Source organism: Pagrus pagrus (assembly GCF_965226575.1).
Source record: "Pagrus pagrus genome assembly, chromosome: 2".
NCBI lineage: Eukaryota > Metazoa > Chordata > Actinopteri > Spariformes > Sparidae > Pagrus > Pagrus pagrus.
In genome coordinates, this window is record NC_140186.1 from 11277728 (window position 1) to 11293810 (window position 16083).

General features: G+C 43.5%; 1 protein-coding gene across 1 annotated transcript in view; it reads right to left on the bottom strand.

Moving 5' to 3' along the window:
- hhip (hedgehog interacting protein) overlaps positions 1-15172 on the bottom strand; it is a 34599-nt gene extending 19427 nt beyond the window's left edge. The window contains exons 1-4 of the mRNA XM_084366581.1: positions 14865-15172; positions 10688-10880; positions 5265-5412; positions 3573-3774 (exon numbers count right to left, since the gene is read on the bottom strand). Of these exons, the coding sequence (XP_084222707.1) occupies positions 3573-3774; positions 5265-5412; positions 10688-10880; positions 14865-15149 (828 nt within the window). The 5' untranslated portion in view covers positions 15150-15172. The remainder of the gene's footprint in view (positions 1-3572; positions 3775-5264; positions 5413-10687; positions 10881-14864) is intronic.
- Between the last annotated feature and the right edge of the window lie 911 nt (positions 15173-16083).

Below are 16083 nucleotides of genomic sequence, written 5' to 3' on the forward strand. Positions count from 1 at the left end.
TGGTCGCAAACTCTTAACTTCACATAAATAGTAATTAATAGTAATTTACTGTCGTAACTTCTTAACACCGGATGTTACTGCTGCTGATTACAAAGCCTGCCATCGCCAAGCCCCTTTCAAATTATTCAAATGACTCTGCAGTGTCAACTTGAAACACATTCCCTCCATTTTTCCCTTGAACATCTTTGTGCTTTTTATGACTGCCATCATTCTTCCACAGCCAGGCAGGGGGTTCTGATTGAATCTCTCATGAGGAATTATCTCTTCATTTTTCACAAACACCTGCCTCTGCATTCCTCTTTTCCCTCCAATTCTCCTCTCTGGGGGCTCCGGCTTTGGCACTGTCAGAGTGTTGGCGTCATTCCACAGAAAGCTGGGAAAGTGAGGTGCAGGGATGAGGAGCGGTTGTTATCTCACATCTCACGGTGCATTACATGGAATGCTGGTCCTGTCTGAGCGGCGGAGGCAGCGACACACACAACGCTACGATTCCCAATTCTGCAGGGGCAGCTGTCTTTGAGTACGAGTGACGCACGTGTTGGCTCATGCATTGTTACCCCGGACCTTTTGATCCTTCCTCGCCGGCTCGTGGGCATTCCTCCACCGAAAGACATTCCACATGAGTTGATTGGAGCAAAACAATGTCTACGCCCTTCACTCAAAGACTACCTGATGCATCTACACTCCCTCCTCCCTCCGTCCCTCCCTCACACAGACACTTCCTGGTAGTATTCTCTGCTTTTCTCTTGTGCAGCGAGAATCTAATCTCCTCTGCAACTCCTCCACCTGTTGATACATAAATCCTGACAAGCGCACAGAAATCCCATGATACATTAATCCTCCCACCAACCAAGAATAAGATATCATCCATCATGTGGGCCATAAAGCTCATAGAATAGAGCATTTTTTTTGTCTGACTGCTCTACTTGTTAACATACATCTTTCACTAGAAGGCATCCCACTGTTTGAGGATAATTGTGAGATCAGTATGAGTTTGACCCTGCCTTTGCTTCTAGTCAGAGTAAATAGTGAAGATGAGGCCACTTATTCTAGTCTGTATGAGAGCAGCCCCGAGCCTCCAATGGCCGCTGAGAATAGAGCAGCTGTCAGCGGAGCAGGGACAGAAAGAATAACATGCTGTGACTTATTTGTTTTAACAGTGAAATATTTTATTGCAGCCCCCCTCGCCCCTGTTACACAGGCTAATGCATGTCAGTGGACTGTCAAGCTCTGGGTTGCTGCTCACAGATGTCTTCATTTATAAAACTCACTGTCACTAACACACACACACACACACACACACACACACACACACACACACTCTCAATTGCCCTTTCTGAAGCTTTGCTCAATTGTAGTTGTTCTTATGTTAAATTGTATCATCATTTTTTCATTTATGTCATTCTTGAAAGCTCAAGTCACAAAAAATAATATTGTGATTATGTTGACATATGATTCACGATTAGTGGGAATGATCATGATTTTGATAGATACTTGGGGTCAATGAAACATTTTGATTATTTTTCGATTAGCTGTGCAGAATGAAAATGGTGGTGCTACCGTGTCCTCAAACATTTTGGGTGGCTCAAATTATCCTTAAATTGGCTATTTACACAGGAACTCCTGGGCCGGAGTGACCGGGCAGGCTACAGAAACTAGGAGTACGGCGGAGATGATTGCGTCATAAGCACGTTGACAGTGTTTGTGTAATTTCTCTCGCCGCCTGAAGGGGAAGACAAACGTTGCAAACTGCAGGTTTAAATCTCAAGTGTCCGAGTCAAAAAACAGCTACATGCACCAATTCCGTACCACATCCTGTAACAGGGCCCTGTCCAATCAGGAGGTTTGTCCACAATTCACTATAATGCTAGAGGTGTGTGAATGTGAGCTAATTGTGGAGAGACCACTGCGACGATGACATGTGTAGTGTGTGGGTGAATGTGTGTGTGTGTGGTAGGTGGGTGATTGGGGGGCTGCTGGAGTATAGAGATTGAATTTCAGGAGAAGAACACCCACGGCGCAGCTAGGAGCCCACACCACCACAGCACAGCATTGTTTCTGTGCAGTTCAGCTTAATTGGCACCGGGGGGATCCATGGAAGGAGGGGGATAGAAGACCAGAAGGAAGCACAGAACATTACAATCAAAGCATGTGCGTGGAGCTGATGATAAACCCGTTATCTGCCGTGTCTCCTGGGGGCCTGGGTTCCTCTCTCTGTATAAAGGCACCTTCATCCTGTTGATGCTGCCAGTAAACACCTTAGCCCTCCCCTGGTTCTGTTCACCCTGTGTGGCTGGGAGCCCGTTCTGGCAGCTAACATCACAGAATAGGACTCCTGGGGTCTGCGGGGGATCGAGCCACGTCTAATTGTCATAATGATCACTTTATCCACAACCAGTTTGGATTGAATGATGATAAGGAGGCACAGCAGAGCGGTGACAGTATCCCGTAGGGGGCAGTTGCATATTCAATTGCTATGCTCTGTTTGACTCCTTATAAGCAAAGGGTCTTGTCAGTGGAGGAGCGGGAGGCATGCATGATAGATAAACTTCCTGTCTGGGAGTGTGCCCCCACAAACATCCCAGCATCCCCATCTCGTGCGATCGAAACAATTCCTGAACAATTCTCAAATTCAAAATCTGAGATGCAGTGAGGATTACGGATAAAAAAAACAAATATCAGGACACGAGAGACATTACTCTGAAGATAAGTGTCTTTGCAAATGAGATGGAGAAATTTTAAAACTACAGTATAGATCGTCTTGCAAACAATTTATGTCTAAGTCTTGCAATACTTCCAATGCAACACAGCACCATACCACAACACACAAATTGTTGAAGTCTGCAAAAGTTTTATTCATGTGCACCTTAATTTATTTTTTCCCGACTTGCCTGCGTTTACTTTCCTCAGACAAGGCGCAAAGCCAAACAGAAGTAGAACACATGTTAACTTGCCCCGTGACACCCCGATATCCTATCATGTCCCCTCTTGGCAGCAAGCAACAAGATATCACAGACATCTGATAAAGACGAAGTTGATAAAGAATGCTGACAAGGCTACAAGAGTTGTTTAACCAATCGCCATATACAGTATTGGGTAAATCACCATGTGGGATATTACAACCCTTATAGAAACAATATGGGAGAGATTATGAAAGCCATTAACTCATCTTGTGAGAATTGGCAGAAAATTAGCAGTGAGCACAATGTGTGCTGTATGTACAGTTAATTAGCAGATAATAGTGTAATGATTAGCCCCGATCACATTTGATGAATGACTGCTTGTTTGGTGTAATTATATAATTAAATACTAATAGTGAGCAGGCAGCGCTTTCAAGGGATTTATCTTGGCCGGAGACGTTCCTCACACGTTTACATAGGTGCAAACAGTTGTGTTGGAAAGAACTGTGTTAAAGCTCTACCACATTACTCCCATACTCTGGAACTGTAGCAGGCAATATTTCATACTCCATTAGCCAAGTTCCTTCTCATTTTCTCTGTCCCGTTTGCATCTGTGTTACCTCTGTAATCCTTCCAACACTGTTAGCACTATGAAGGCAGGCTCACTCATACCTTCAGGCCACTCTGCACCAGCTTGTGGATGTCCAGGAAAGGCTCCTTGATTAACTCGAGGTCATGGTTGAGTATCCTGACAATCCCCTCCCTTTCCAGGACAAAGAGCCGCTGGGATCCATCCCCGCAGTGCACCACGGCCACCGGCTGCCTGAGACCACTCAACACCTCCTGGGCGCAGTAGCAGTTGTGTTTGTGTTTCCTGGGTAACAGGGGAGATACAAAAGGTCAGAGGCTGATGGTGGCGGTGAATAATCCAGTTAGAGGGTAGAGGGGGCATGATAGACTTTAAAGTATTTGGAAGGCATGACAATAGTTTCACCTAGAATGATTTTTATGACATTCACAATTATTTGGTGGAGAATTTTGTATGTTTTGTGAATGCTTTACTTGTTATTTTACTTTCATTATACATTTTTAAGCAAGAGACACAATACAATGTGCAGCAAAAATCCAGTTTTATCACTGTGTGTAACAACTACTGTGCGGTATGAAGACTTCCTGTTGTATGACTCCTTCTACAGCCATCTGAGGCAGCAGGTACACAGTGATTTCAATCTGCAGTCTCTGATTTGAGTAACAAAGTCAGACTTCATACCCCGCATCCACCAGTTCTCTTGATCAAAGCTTACGCAAAGTGATGGTTTATGACATGAACGTCATCATCAGGGTTGCAAATTATGATATTTTAAAGATGCGGTGGACACATATCTGATTCAAAGCCATAACATATGGGAGCTAATACTTCTTTCTCCCTTCTACATCACTGAACTCCCTCACAACCATCTTTCCCCACCAATCCTCTCTCTTGGTTTTTACTTCTTAAGTCAAAAACACCACTAACTAACACACTAACACGCCAACTCTCCCACACACCCACTGGTAATGTATAATGATGGATTATTTATTGTTCTATCCTGTTTTCTATGTGCTCCAATGGTGAGCTGCATGCCACTGGCCATGAAAATACCACAGAGTGTACCAGCACTCCCTAAGCATTGCATGAGGAACAGAGGAGCATTTGAGCTCCACAGCTTGACTCCCCAGACAAAGGCAATAATGTTAGCCAACAACTGTAACATTTTGGCCCATTCTCCCGGCCTCTAACGTAAGAGAGTCCTGCTCACTGTCATTTATCTGATAACTATCAGAGGATAAGGAGCAGGAGCGACAAATGAGACCCCGAAGTTATTTGACTGAATGTTGGTTGCTGTAATTCAGGTGCACATGCTGCTTGGCCTTCTTGCCTCAGGGAAAACAGAGATGAAAGGCATCCCCCCATGGACAAAAGGGCAAAGCCCTCTGTGATGTACAGACCTTTGCAGTGAGGGAGGCAACCAGAATGACGCAGGATAAGCATTTTCATTATGTGAGCAAAGCTGAGCAAATGCAGTCTGGACAAACTTTAGGATTAGAGGAGAGATGGCATAGCATTTCTGTCTGAGAGTATGGTCCATGTCAAAATGGACTAGTGAACCCAGAACATGTGACCGAGGCTACGCCTGTTTCAATTACGACATAAAAATCACAGCTGAATGTCATGAATCTGAAGTTCTAATGAAGCCTGAAAAGAAAAGTTCACTTGGCTGAAACACATTAAGAAGAAGCCAAAGCTTATTCAAAACAATACGTACATCTTCCATAATGTCATTCAAATGGATGAAAAACCATGGTAAAAGTCAAGCTACAAACCTAGTGCTGATATCTTCAATTTTTTCATCTCCCAAGTAGTTGGAATCTTGCCCTTGTGGTTGCCTTCGTTGAAAATCTGGAAAGCACAGACTGGCATCTCTCCTCCCATAGTATTGGCAGAACTCATCCACATCGGCTTGGAACAGTTCTAGCAAACACGACAGATACAGAGAAAGGGTCAAGCACTTACTGTAGTTACTTCACGACTTCATTCCCTGGGCTCATGTAGACGTCTAAACCGAGAAAATCCAAAGAACTTTCTCCTAACATTGCGTTTCACTTTTTAAGTTTTGTGTGTGCGCACATGTCTGTAATGTATGTGGCTTTACCATATGTGTATACATGCATGAGTATGTGCAGGACAAGACAAAACAGTAAGAGAGAAAGAGAGAAAGGATGTGATGTGCTCGTGTGCTGGGGAGGGTTGGAGTTATGCTTGATGAGCCAAACCAAATCCTGGCTAGACTGGGCTGAAATGAACAAGTGAAGAGAAACTGGGCCAAACCAAATGGATCACAGATTAGACAGAGTTCTGCAGTGAACTATACCTCCTCCACAGAGCAAAAAGACTGCATTCTCAATTTAAGTTTACACTGTCATTTTCTTTTATTTGAGGAATTATGTTTTGTGCAAAAGCCTTAATGGATTCCTATAGAAAAGGGCTGAGTGTTGTTTAAGTATGATCAGTAGCACAGTAATCAATGACAATAAAGAATTTGGAATACACCCAATACAAGATCAGGTGTCATCAGGGCAGTAATATTCTCTCTATGGCACAAAGATATCTTCCATCAGCTTGCTCGTTGGTGATTTAGGGTTGGCTAGGGTTGTTTAGTGGCATCCCCAAAGAAGTGCTCTTGAGAAAGATGCTATACCAAAAAAAAAATTACACATATGTTACCCTAGAATATAAGCTCAACAGTCAGTTTCAACAGAGATGTTAGATACAAAGCAATGGGTGTCTTCTGTACTATTACTCAAAGTATTGAACTCAATATCTTGTTCAAAATCTTGTCAAACCTTAGTGTTCGGTAAAGAAATGTATTGCCAGGCAGTCTTTTTAAAATTCTGATTAACAACGTATGCAAAGAAAAAACTTGCCACATAGCAAACTTAGCATAGCATACAATAATTTAAAAAGTAACAGACCCCCCTGTCGCAGCATCACAAAAATCACAGACACTGACCTCTAAAATAAAGTTATATTCAGCTCATCCAGCTGTTCCAGAAGCTCTGCACACACAACCTTAACAAACCCAGACACAATCCCAACCAAACTATCAACAAAAACACTACATTGCTTATCAGAAAAAAGGAAACAATTGGTCAAACACTGAAGCAGAAAGACAAAACTGTGAATATTAATTTAAAAGAACAGGTCACAAAAGAACCAAGTCTCTGCAGTAGACGATACACAATATCAGAACTCAGCATGTGGAAAGATTTGTCCCCGTACAAAACTATGTTCATCTAATGAATTGCCGCTATTGTAAGTCCTGCAATTCTTGGGGATCTTCTTTAATGACCTGAGCACTTGTTTTTCCTTTCAAACAGGTGTGATTGGTTTGTATTAGTGGGCAACACATGGGCACAGCATGAGAAATGAAACAAATATGGCATGCAATACCAGATAAACAAAAATGTTTTCAGGTAGAGAGATATTCTTGGCTTGCATTTCAAAACAAAGACAGGATGTTCACGACATGCTTACCGAGTTGTGTGATGGCAACTTTCGGCCACAAATCTGACCAAAACCTTTCAATTTGTTTTCAGATTCCATCTCAACGCTTCTATTACTAGATATCGGTGCGGATTTGGTCACTGTATTCTAATAGAGAAGCTGGGAGATCAATTTGCCGTCTCCGGCCTGGCTCTCGAATGGTTTAAGTCTGATTAAAATTATGGAGTACCTCAGGGCTCTGTTTGTGACCTTCTGCATTTCTCTTAAAGTTCACCTCTTGGCAAAAACATAGGCAGTAATGGAATGGTTTTTCCACTGTTACGCTGATGATACTCAGCTGTGTGTGCCTGTAAAAGATGATCGCACCCGATTTATTAACACAGTTCTGAACTCGAAGCCTGCTTGTCAGCTGTGAATAACTGGATGTCACTTCATTTCCAGCTCCTAAATACTGATAACACTAGCATGCTGGGCACTGGTCCCGCTGGACATAGACAACACTGACTCTTACTCGAGACGATCAGACAGTCTGACTCTGTTGAGGCCTTTAAATCTGAACCCACAAATCTTGCCGTTTTAACTTCCAGTTAGTTGCAGTTTTTTTTATTACTCAGCCCCAATGAATCTATTAAGCCGAGTACTAAACGTCCATGTCCCTCTGTTGTTTGTTGTCCCCTATCATTTGTTGTAAGTAAAATTGAGTTGACTTTGCTCGACTTACTGATTGTATTCTTCTAATCTAGTTTATGGATTAAAAGGTTAATCTATCATATTCCTTATTTCCCTGGCCTGCTGGTTTACCTAAAAGGTTTCAGTGCCAGAGCAAAAAGTGATCTGCATGAAGTAACACACATCTACGCTTCCAGCCTGAGCAGTCACAACATTATTCCCAGCAAAAAGCAAAGTGTGCAGTCGGTCTCAGAGGCCCTTCGCGACCTAAAAACAATCTTGCCAATATTGTTTCCTTTAGGCAATCCCTCCGAGGACGGAGGAGAACAAATACACCAGTGATAAAAACACAAACAGGACTCTCCCTGTCCCTGCTTTCATCTCCCTCTCCTGCCACACACCGACCACAAGCGCTGACCGCACCAAATACTGGAGGTGATAGGATATCCCCTGAAACATCTAAACACAACATGAAGATCAAACACGTAGAAACACACTCACACACACACAGTTCTGGCAATACCACCCACCCACTTGTGTCTGCAGTTATCTTAACCATGCTGGTTGCGGACCTCGGCTGCAGGGTGGGGGGATGAGTGAAGAGGGGAGGAAGTTAGAAGAGAAGAGGAGTACGGGGAAGGTGGGAGGCATCCAGGCAGAAGTGAGAGTCGAGGCAGTAAATGTCTTTATGGAAAAATGGGGGCTAAGTACACAGCCTAATCAAGGGGCGGCAGGAAATTTCATGGGAGAGAGATGACAGTTATGGATGCTGTAAAGGCTACCGTTTCATTTTAATACCTTAGCAAAACTTAAGGGCATATCATATTGTCCGGTCATGTTTGTGGTTATATTCACTGTTACTGCCTCGCATAATACAATTCAGAGCCACAATACTCAAAAATATTATAAAATACCAACAAAGTGTTTGTCAAAGCAATGCAGTTAACTTTCTGGAAGCAATAGCATTCAATCTAATTCATCTTTTTTTTCGTAGTAGGTTGTGAATTTTTATTGTAAGACATTTCCAAATCTGGAAATGATTGAAAAAAAGAATGAACTAAGTAAAAGAGAAGAGGAAGCGCATATGAGAGAAATAAGACAAGAGAGAAAGAGAGAGAGAGGGGGAGAGAGAAAAGGGGGATAAAGATAGAGGGAGAGAAAGAGAGAGAGAAAGCAAGAGACAGAACTCTGTCCATATTCCCGGCTCCCCAGCGCTAAAGTTATACTTCCATCTGGTTATCTTCCAAGGCAACCTGGGTGGCCCACCCCAAGTACTTGACATCTTGATGCACTTCAGCAGTTTTACATACACACAACCTTTGTAGAAAAATAAATGTGTCATTCGTCACCACATATGCTGATCTGTGGAGGGCTGGGGGGGGGAGGCAAGCGGGGAGGAGTGCAACGGTGGACGCAGGGAGGGGGGATTCTTGTCTGGATTCCTCTCTCGTGCTTTTTTGGTTTGACTCTCTGAGCCCATATGTCTGTCAGCTCGTGTGCAGGTGATATACCTCCAGACAAGTCCTCTTCTTCGCTCCTGGCTCTATGCTCTGTGGAGCCCCACTCGCCAACCTCAATCGTAGTTCAAGTGTTGTACAAGATACGCCAGCAGGCCATTAGATGCAGACGAGGATGGACCCAGATGGAATGTATGTGTTTGATATTTGACTTGAGCTGCAGCGTATCATGTGGGTGGGTTGCAGACAAGTGTGTTTGAAACTGTTCTCTGTTTGCAAATCTCAGCAGATCTAATCAGTTTGTGGCGACAGAGATTGGAAGAAGACTTGGCTGGAGGAGTAAAGACAGTCAAAAAGTGTTTGATCATGTTTGGTATGCACTCTGAAGGCACAGGTACCTGTGATCTTGCATCCCTTCAAAGGAAATTCTTCTGAAGACCAAATGCTTTCAGGGGGCAGAAGGGTTCCTATCATTTAGCATTACCGTATCCACGAGGAAAACTGTTGTATCAATGAGTTTTTTCCCTGTCCTGTGGTTTTGGCCATCTTGTAGTAGAGCTCATGGACAGAACTGACAGAGGCCGGTAAAGACACACTTGAACTATGTTTAGATTTATGTGATGTGAACTTACTACTCAAATGAAAACATCCTGGTGGCAGAGCATGACACAGAGGATTATAAGTGGCAGTTTATGTCTGAGGAAGGCAAGGTGCCGGGCAGTCATGTCTAGACCACAGCTAGGGTGCTTATGCATCCCGAATACAGAATCAACCCCGGGAGTCGAGTCTGGTAAGCAGAATCCAGGAACGGGTCATAAAATAGTTCATTTTGTTCCAGCCCTGTTTTCTGGTACACTGGTCAGGCTGAACTTGCTTTTGTCAGTCCATGTGAGATATTTGTTTTCACACCCACCTTTGCGAATCAAATATTTTCCATTCACATGTCAGGAAATGCCTTCAAATCTGTGTATTGTTACTACGCTCGAGATCTTCAAAAAGTCATTTTTTTGTAAACGTAAAATAAACATGCATGATCGATATGAACCAAACACAGACAAGAGAACAAAACATTACGCAGCAATGTTATAATATTGTCATATATTAATATAATATTGCTCTGCTCTTTGTAAGACCAAATGTGCAAGATCAGTCTGCAGACTAATCAGCAAACTGCTGTATATATTGTGCGTGGCAAGTAATTTTACTGATGCATTAAAGTGCAACAGTAAAGAAAGGAGGGAGGCAGCGAGCGAGCAAACGGGTGAGACAAGCTCAGCAACAAATGGAGGTGAGGTCAGATGAGGTAAGAGCTGGATAAATAAATATTCACAGACCAGACTACTGACGCACCACTTCTTGCATAAGTCCAAAAATCTGCCAGTTCTACATGTGCAGCCCGAGTCTCAATGAGAAATGAGGCCTGCTGTGAATTTTAATTCATCACAATCACACGTGTCCGTTTGCTTTCAAATGTACGGGAGACTGAACTGAGCAAGCAAAACACATGCGTACATCACTTACTCTGTTCATGTGTTTGCTTGGGTATCACCAGGTAACCACACACACGGGCTGTAATTCAAGTCACACTCATGGTCATTATTATCTGCGTAAATTACCTGGTATGTGCCCCCTGCAGGTGTAGTAGAACTCGCGGCAGAAGTCCTGGCAGAGCCGTGGCAGGTCTGGCTCCCTGTGTGGCATCTTATCCATGTCCAAGGAGTGGAACAACACCTGGGCATTGGGGGAGCAGCGAGCACACTTGATCTCCTCCAGGAGACGTCCACATTCTGTGTTGTTGGTGGAGAAAATCTGGAGACCACACGCAACAAGAGCCAATGATTAAAAATGGTGGGCTGTAAACTTTTACTTCTTTCTTCACTTTGCACTGGCGAGCCACCTTGTAGCTTAGGATAAGCTGGACGTTTGGTGATATAACATCATAAACACTACGCTACGGAGCAGGGAAAGTTTAGATTGCAGGGTGCATTTTTAAATCTTCGTTATCGTAAATTCTTGACAACTTAAGACGCTGTCTGAAATTATCAACAACTAACTATACGAGATGATTTGTTGGCAAATGATCTCGTGAGTCCAGATTGCCTTTTTAAGGCAAATACTAGCCTGTTAAAGTTTTTAACAAACTTTTGTTTCCTTACTTTGTTAGACGTACATACATCACCCCATGTAACGTGTGAAATTGAGAAAATGAAAAGTGGTTTTGATTAAATGTTTAAATCATTCCTATAATAAAACACAGACATGTCTAAGCACTTTCCAGCCCTCAACAGACCTTCCCATTAAACAACCCTAAATTAGATAATCTTACCCCAGTTACCACACGCAAAGTCAGTGATCTCTACTTCACACAAATGCTCTAAAGCTACAACTTACTTACAAGTTATAACTGTATGTTAACATCTTCCTCCCATATGACACAGCGGGATACTCTGTCAACAGCATGAAGCAATACAAGATGTCATAAATCCATTACCTCACATGCCACATCATGCGTTAAATGTCATTGTCATCATGGAGTCTGTTTATATTCTACATGATGTGCAGATCTGACATGTGGTTAGTTTGGATAGTTATGGTTCGGGCTGGTATCATGCTGACAAAGCTTGCACACACAGTAATTTAATTTTTTTCAAAGCATCATCTGTAGAATGAAGAATGAGGAGGGAGACAGACGGTCACTTGCATAGTGTGAAAGTCTGCAGCATCTCTACCACGATCTGCATGAACGTTCACACCATTCACGCTGCAAAGACACTCCAAATTCTCACTGGTACCGGTGGTATAGCCTCTTTCCTCGTCTTCCCACTGAAACGTTTCTTTTTGTTTACAATCTCATGTACTCAAACTGAATTGGGAATCCTAAAGCTGCATTACACTGGTGTTTTCACATTTCTATCCTATCCTCGCAACATTTTCTGTGACATCCACTTCTGTAGCCTTCGAGAACAATTTGTTAAACATTGAGGTTGGAACACCCTGTCTGTTTGGAGAAATAAACAGAGAAATCATCTCATTCACTGCCTACTTACCCAAGTTCATAAACAGTTAAAGTCAAATTACAATTCCCATGTCTGACAGATCTCGGGGGCATGAAATGAATGAAGTCAAATAAGAGCCTCAAAGCCTGACTTTAGGGTCATTACGCAAAAGTACACAAAGAGTTAATCCAAAAGAAATTAGCAGGATTATTTACATAACAAATTAGCTGTAATAAAACACAATGTAATCTGTTTTAGGTCAAGAGCCGTGCTGCTTGGGCAGTCAGGCAGGCAGGCAGGCAGGCAGGCAGGCTGGTAGTGCTTTGCTCTGTGTGAGGTCCATGTGTAAACACCAATTTAGAGATAGACAGGCACATCATTCCCACTCTGGTATCAACAAATTAGCAGTCTGTCGAAGTCAATTAGAGCAGCAGACCCAAGGCCAACATATGGATGCCTTACACTTCGCTCGGACTGCAGAACAAACTGCAACGGAGGGAAAGATTTTCTATTCAGTTATTCAGAGCTGTGTTTGCACAACAGGTGGCAAAACCTTGACGGTCTACCTGAAAAATGTTCGGCGAATCTCTCACGGCAAAGGGCAGTACAGACGAACTGAGGAGGGAAAATAAATCCTAGCCTGTTGGAGGGTCCATAGAAGAACTCTGATCTGAATCCCCCTTTTGTTCTATATATTATCTAATTTCCTAATTGACGTTTTCCCCAAAAAGGGAGCTCCAGGCTGGCTATGACCCTGTATGTGTGGTGTGTTCCTCTGTCTCCGTGCCCTGTTCACTCATGCCATGTAGTATTGTGGGCATGCCTGCCCTCCTGCTCTAAATTGCCCATTGATTCTGTGTGCCATGGGCTGGCACGAGGTCCACGGAGAGTAGCATTTGTGTGCTCTCAGCCATGCCCTGTGTCCATATGTTGCTGGGACGGGCTCCAAAGTTGCCATCATCCAAACCAGAACAAGTGGACCTTTGTTTGTTGTCTTTTGCTGAATCTCAGCGAGTACGTTCCTCAAAAGCAGGGAGAAAATGGCAATGAGGCTCAGCTGTTGCACTTTTGCTGAGGACACGCTAAAGCAGGTCAAGAACAGAGCCATAATAAGCAAACACGGCGCTATAATAGCTAAGAAAATAAAATTGTCATTAATGCATCCCCTGGCTATTTCAGACGTTCACATTTCATTTTGTGAAGTTGGCATCCCACCAAGCTGCGATGCACTGCTTCATATGGGAGAACAGCTGTTACAGGATTACTTCTTTCAACGATAGGCATCAGCATAATGGCCTTTGCCAATGAAATTGCCGGAACAAACATGTTAATATACAATGCCACACTTGGAAAGGGGGAAAAAAAAAATCACTCGTCTTCAGTGACACTCTGCAAACCTCATATGGTTGGAGACACCGAGAGAGCACTGATGTAGGCAACACTAAGCTTAAAGAAAACACTCGTCCCACTGGGAATAGGTGTAAGTTGGTTGGCAGGGGGGTATGGTGAAGGACACACACCCTCTCAAAGGCATTAACACTTGGACTGGGCCGACGATTGGGGGGGGAGAGTGATGTTCTCCAGCTTCTCCCATTAGCGAAACCAACAAACACAATGGTGTTGTTGTTATTCTTTTGCCATAATCAGAAAGGGCTCCGTGTGTGGGCAGTGTAGTGGGGAGGAGGAGAAGTCGAGTTCGTCCTATTCACTCCCCCCCCCCCCCCCCCCCCCCCACACCCCTCTTATTTGCATGACTTGAGCAAATTAAATGATGCAATATGGCTTTTTGTCGCAACACAAAGTGAGATACCACCCAGCCACTGAATGATTCGAGGAGTGGTTTACATGAGAATGGCCCGGTGTGGATCCAACGGAATCCGCTACAAGTTTGGCGCATACAGTCGCCTTTTTTTCCCCTTTCTCCTGCCATTCCCCCACGGAAACCGAGCGGAGGTTTAAAAGCACGTCTTTACACGACATTACGACACGTTTCTTTTCTTTTCTTTCTTTTTTTTTTTTAACACCACTTCGGTCGATACCATAACGGACAGGAGTGCGTTATGGTATCGCGTAAAAAACGAGAGCCCGGCACATTTATGGAACTTTTCCCCAAAACGTCAGGCGAACACATTCCTGTGCGTAAACGCTGCGAACAAATGGCTGTTAAACAAGCTCCTACCTTGTCGGATAGCAAACAGCTGAACGGTTTATCTAGTAAACCCCCTTTTTCTGCTGACAGTTGCGGCGAGAAGTAACGTAAAACGGCGAGTGATTACCATGGTAACGCCGAAGCGCAATGGACGGCGGAATTTGCACCAGATTGCGTAAAGCAGGAAAACCCGGTAAACAAATGGAAACGTCACCTCGAAAACCGTGAAAATTCACTCCAATTCAGACAGATGCGCGTAAAATAAACACACACACCCATACAGGAAAGCCTTTAGGAGCTGCTTATAGAATGATATAAACACAAACCATCATAAAATAACAGTAAGATGGCTCAACGTGTAACGTTATAGGACACACATCGGGATTTTTCAAGCCCAACCTGATAGGTAACATAAAAAAACACAATGTATGGTGAGCCCTCCTACTATTAAGTATCATAAACGCATTAAATGCCTCTGTAGGAATGTTAAAATAAGACCTCACCCAGGGCAATTCCCCCCCACATTTCAGCAGCAGAATGACAATACACACGGGCTGTAAACGCATCTCCTGAGGGCGTTTTAGCAGTAAAAACCCTCAGTCCCTTAATTTGCAGAAAACGCAACGTGGTGGCTGTACATTAACCTACCCTGGCATCCCTGCGGTGCAGGATCTGATAGGCGGCTCTCCTGGTGGGACAGCAGGACACACGGGGGTACAACCTGTGGCAAACTTCTCCGCTGCTGCTGCCGTCAAGCAACACTTTTCGCTCCCTTTTCTTCAGCCGCTTGGGCAAGCTTCCGTCGTAACATCTTCTCCGCCTGGGGCTGAGTTCTCCCCTCTCGCCGAATTTTGCGTCTCCACATTCCCACACGTTGACCGCGATGGCCAGGACGAGCACGAATTGCAAATGCTTCATAGTTAAAAAAATCATAAAAATCAACAAAAAAATGTGTTTTTAAAAAAAATATATATATATAAAAATAAGATATTCCCACTTTTTTTTTTTTTTTTCTTTCTTTCAAAAGAGTGGGGTTAACCTGCAATGTAATATATACGCATATAGTTTTATTTTGGCCGTATTTCTCCAAGCAGAAGCCAGTTCACTACAAAAACAAAAAAAAATCACAAATATGCAGTGTGTCAGAGCAGGTGTCCTACATTTGACTCACTGCTCTGAAGAAAGGTGTTTACAATAAATTAATAGTTGCTTCTGCTTATATAGCACAACTCAGACATAGCAAGAAAATAATAATAAAATAAAAGCAAAAACAATAACACAATTTATCCTGATGAACACAAAAAGTCAAAACCTTGCCCCCCCACCACAAAAAAAGAAAAACACCGTGAACTGCAAAAAGAGCCGTGTCGTTCCTTTAAGATGTAATTCCTTTTTTAGCACTGCACGGCGGTTTGTGCATGCACGGGGTCACAAAAAAAAACACATAAGACATAAAAGTTGTCTCTCACTAAAGTCCTCAGACCGCTCACATGTTTTCCCGTGCTCTTTCCTCCTTCTTTTTAACCAGCGCGCGAGAAGAGGAGCGAGCACGGTGACGTATGACTTCGCGGGGGCGCGCATGTGGCCACAGTCGCGTCCACATCGAGGTAAACAGTTACCTGGTAAGAGCGGAGGACGGAGGGTGGAGGGAGAGGGAGGCTCACTGTCGGGCTCGATCGACCGAAGAAGTGAGGAAAATCACGACTCAAGTCTCCTCCGGGCTCGAACGTGCGATGTAAACAAAAAATAAGCACTTTTAATTTGATTGGTGAATGATAATAGTCCTGAAAATGACTCATTATTTCCCTGCCCGATCCATGTAGTGTATGAGCAGCCTATAGCTCGTTCTCCTCTGTGCTGCTGCAGG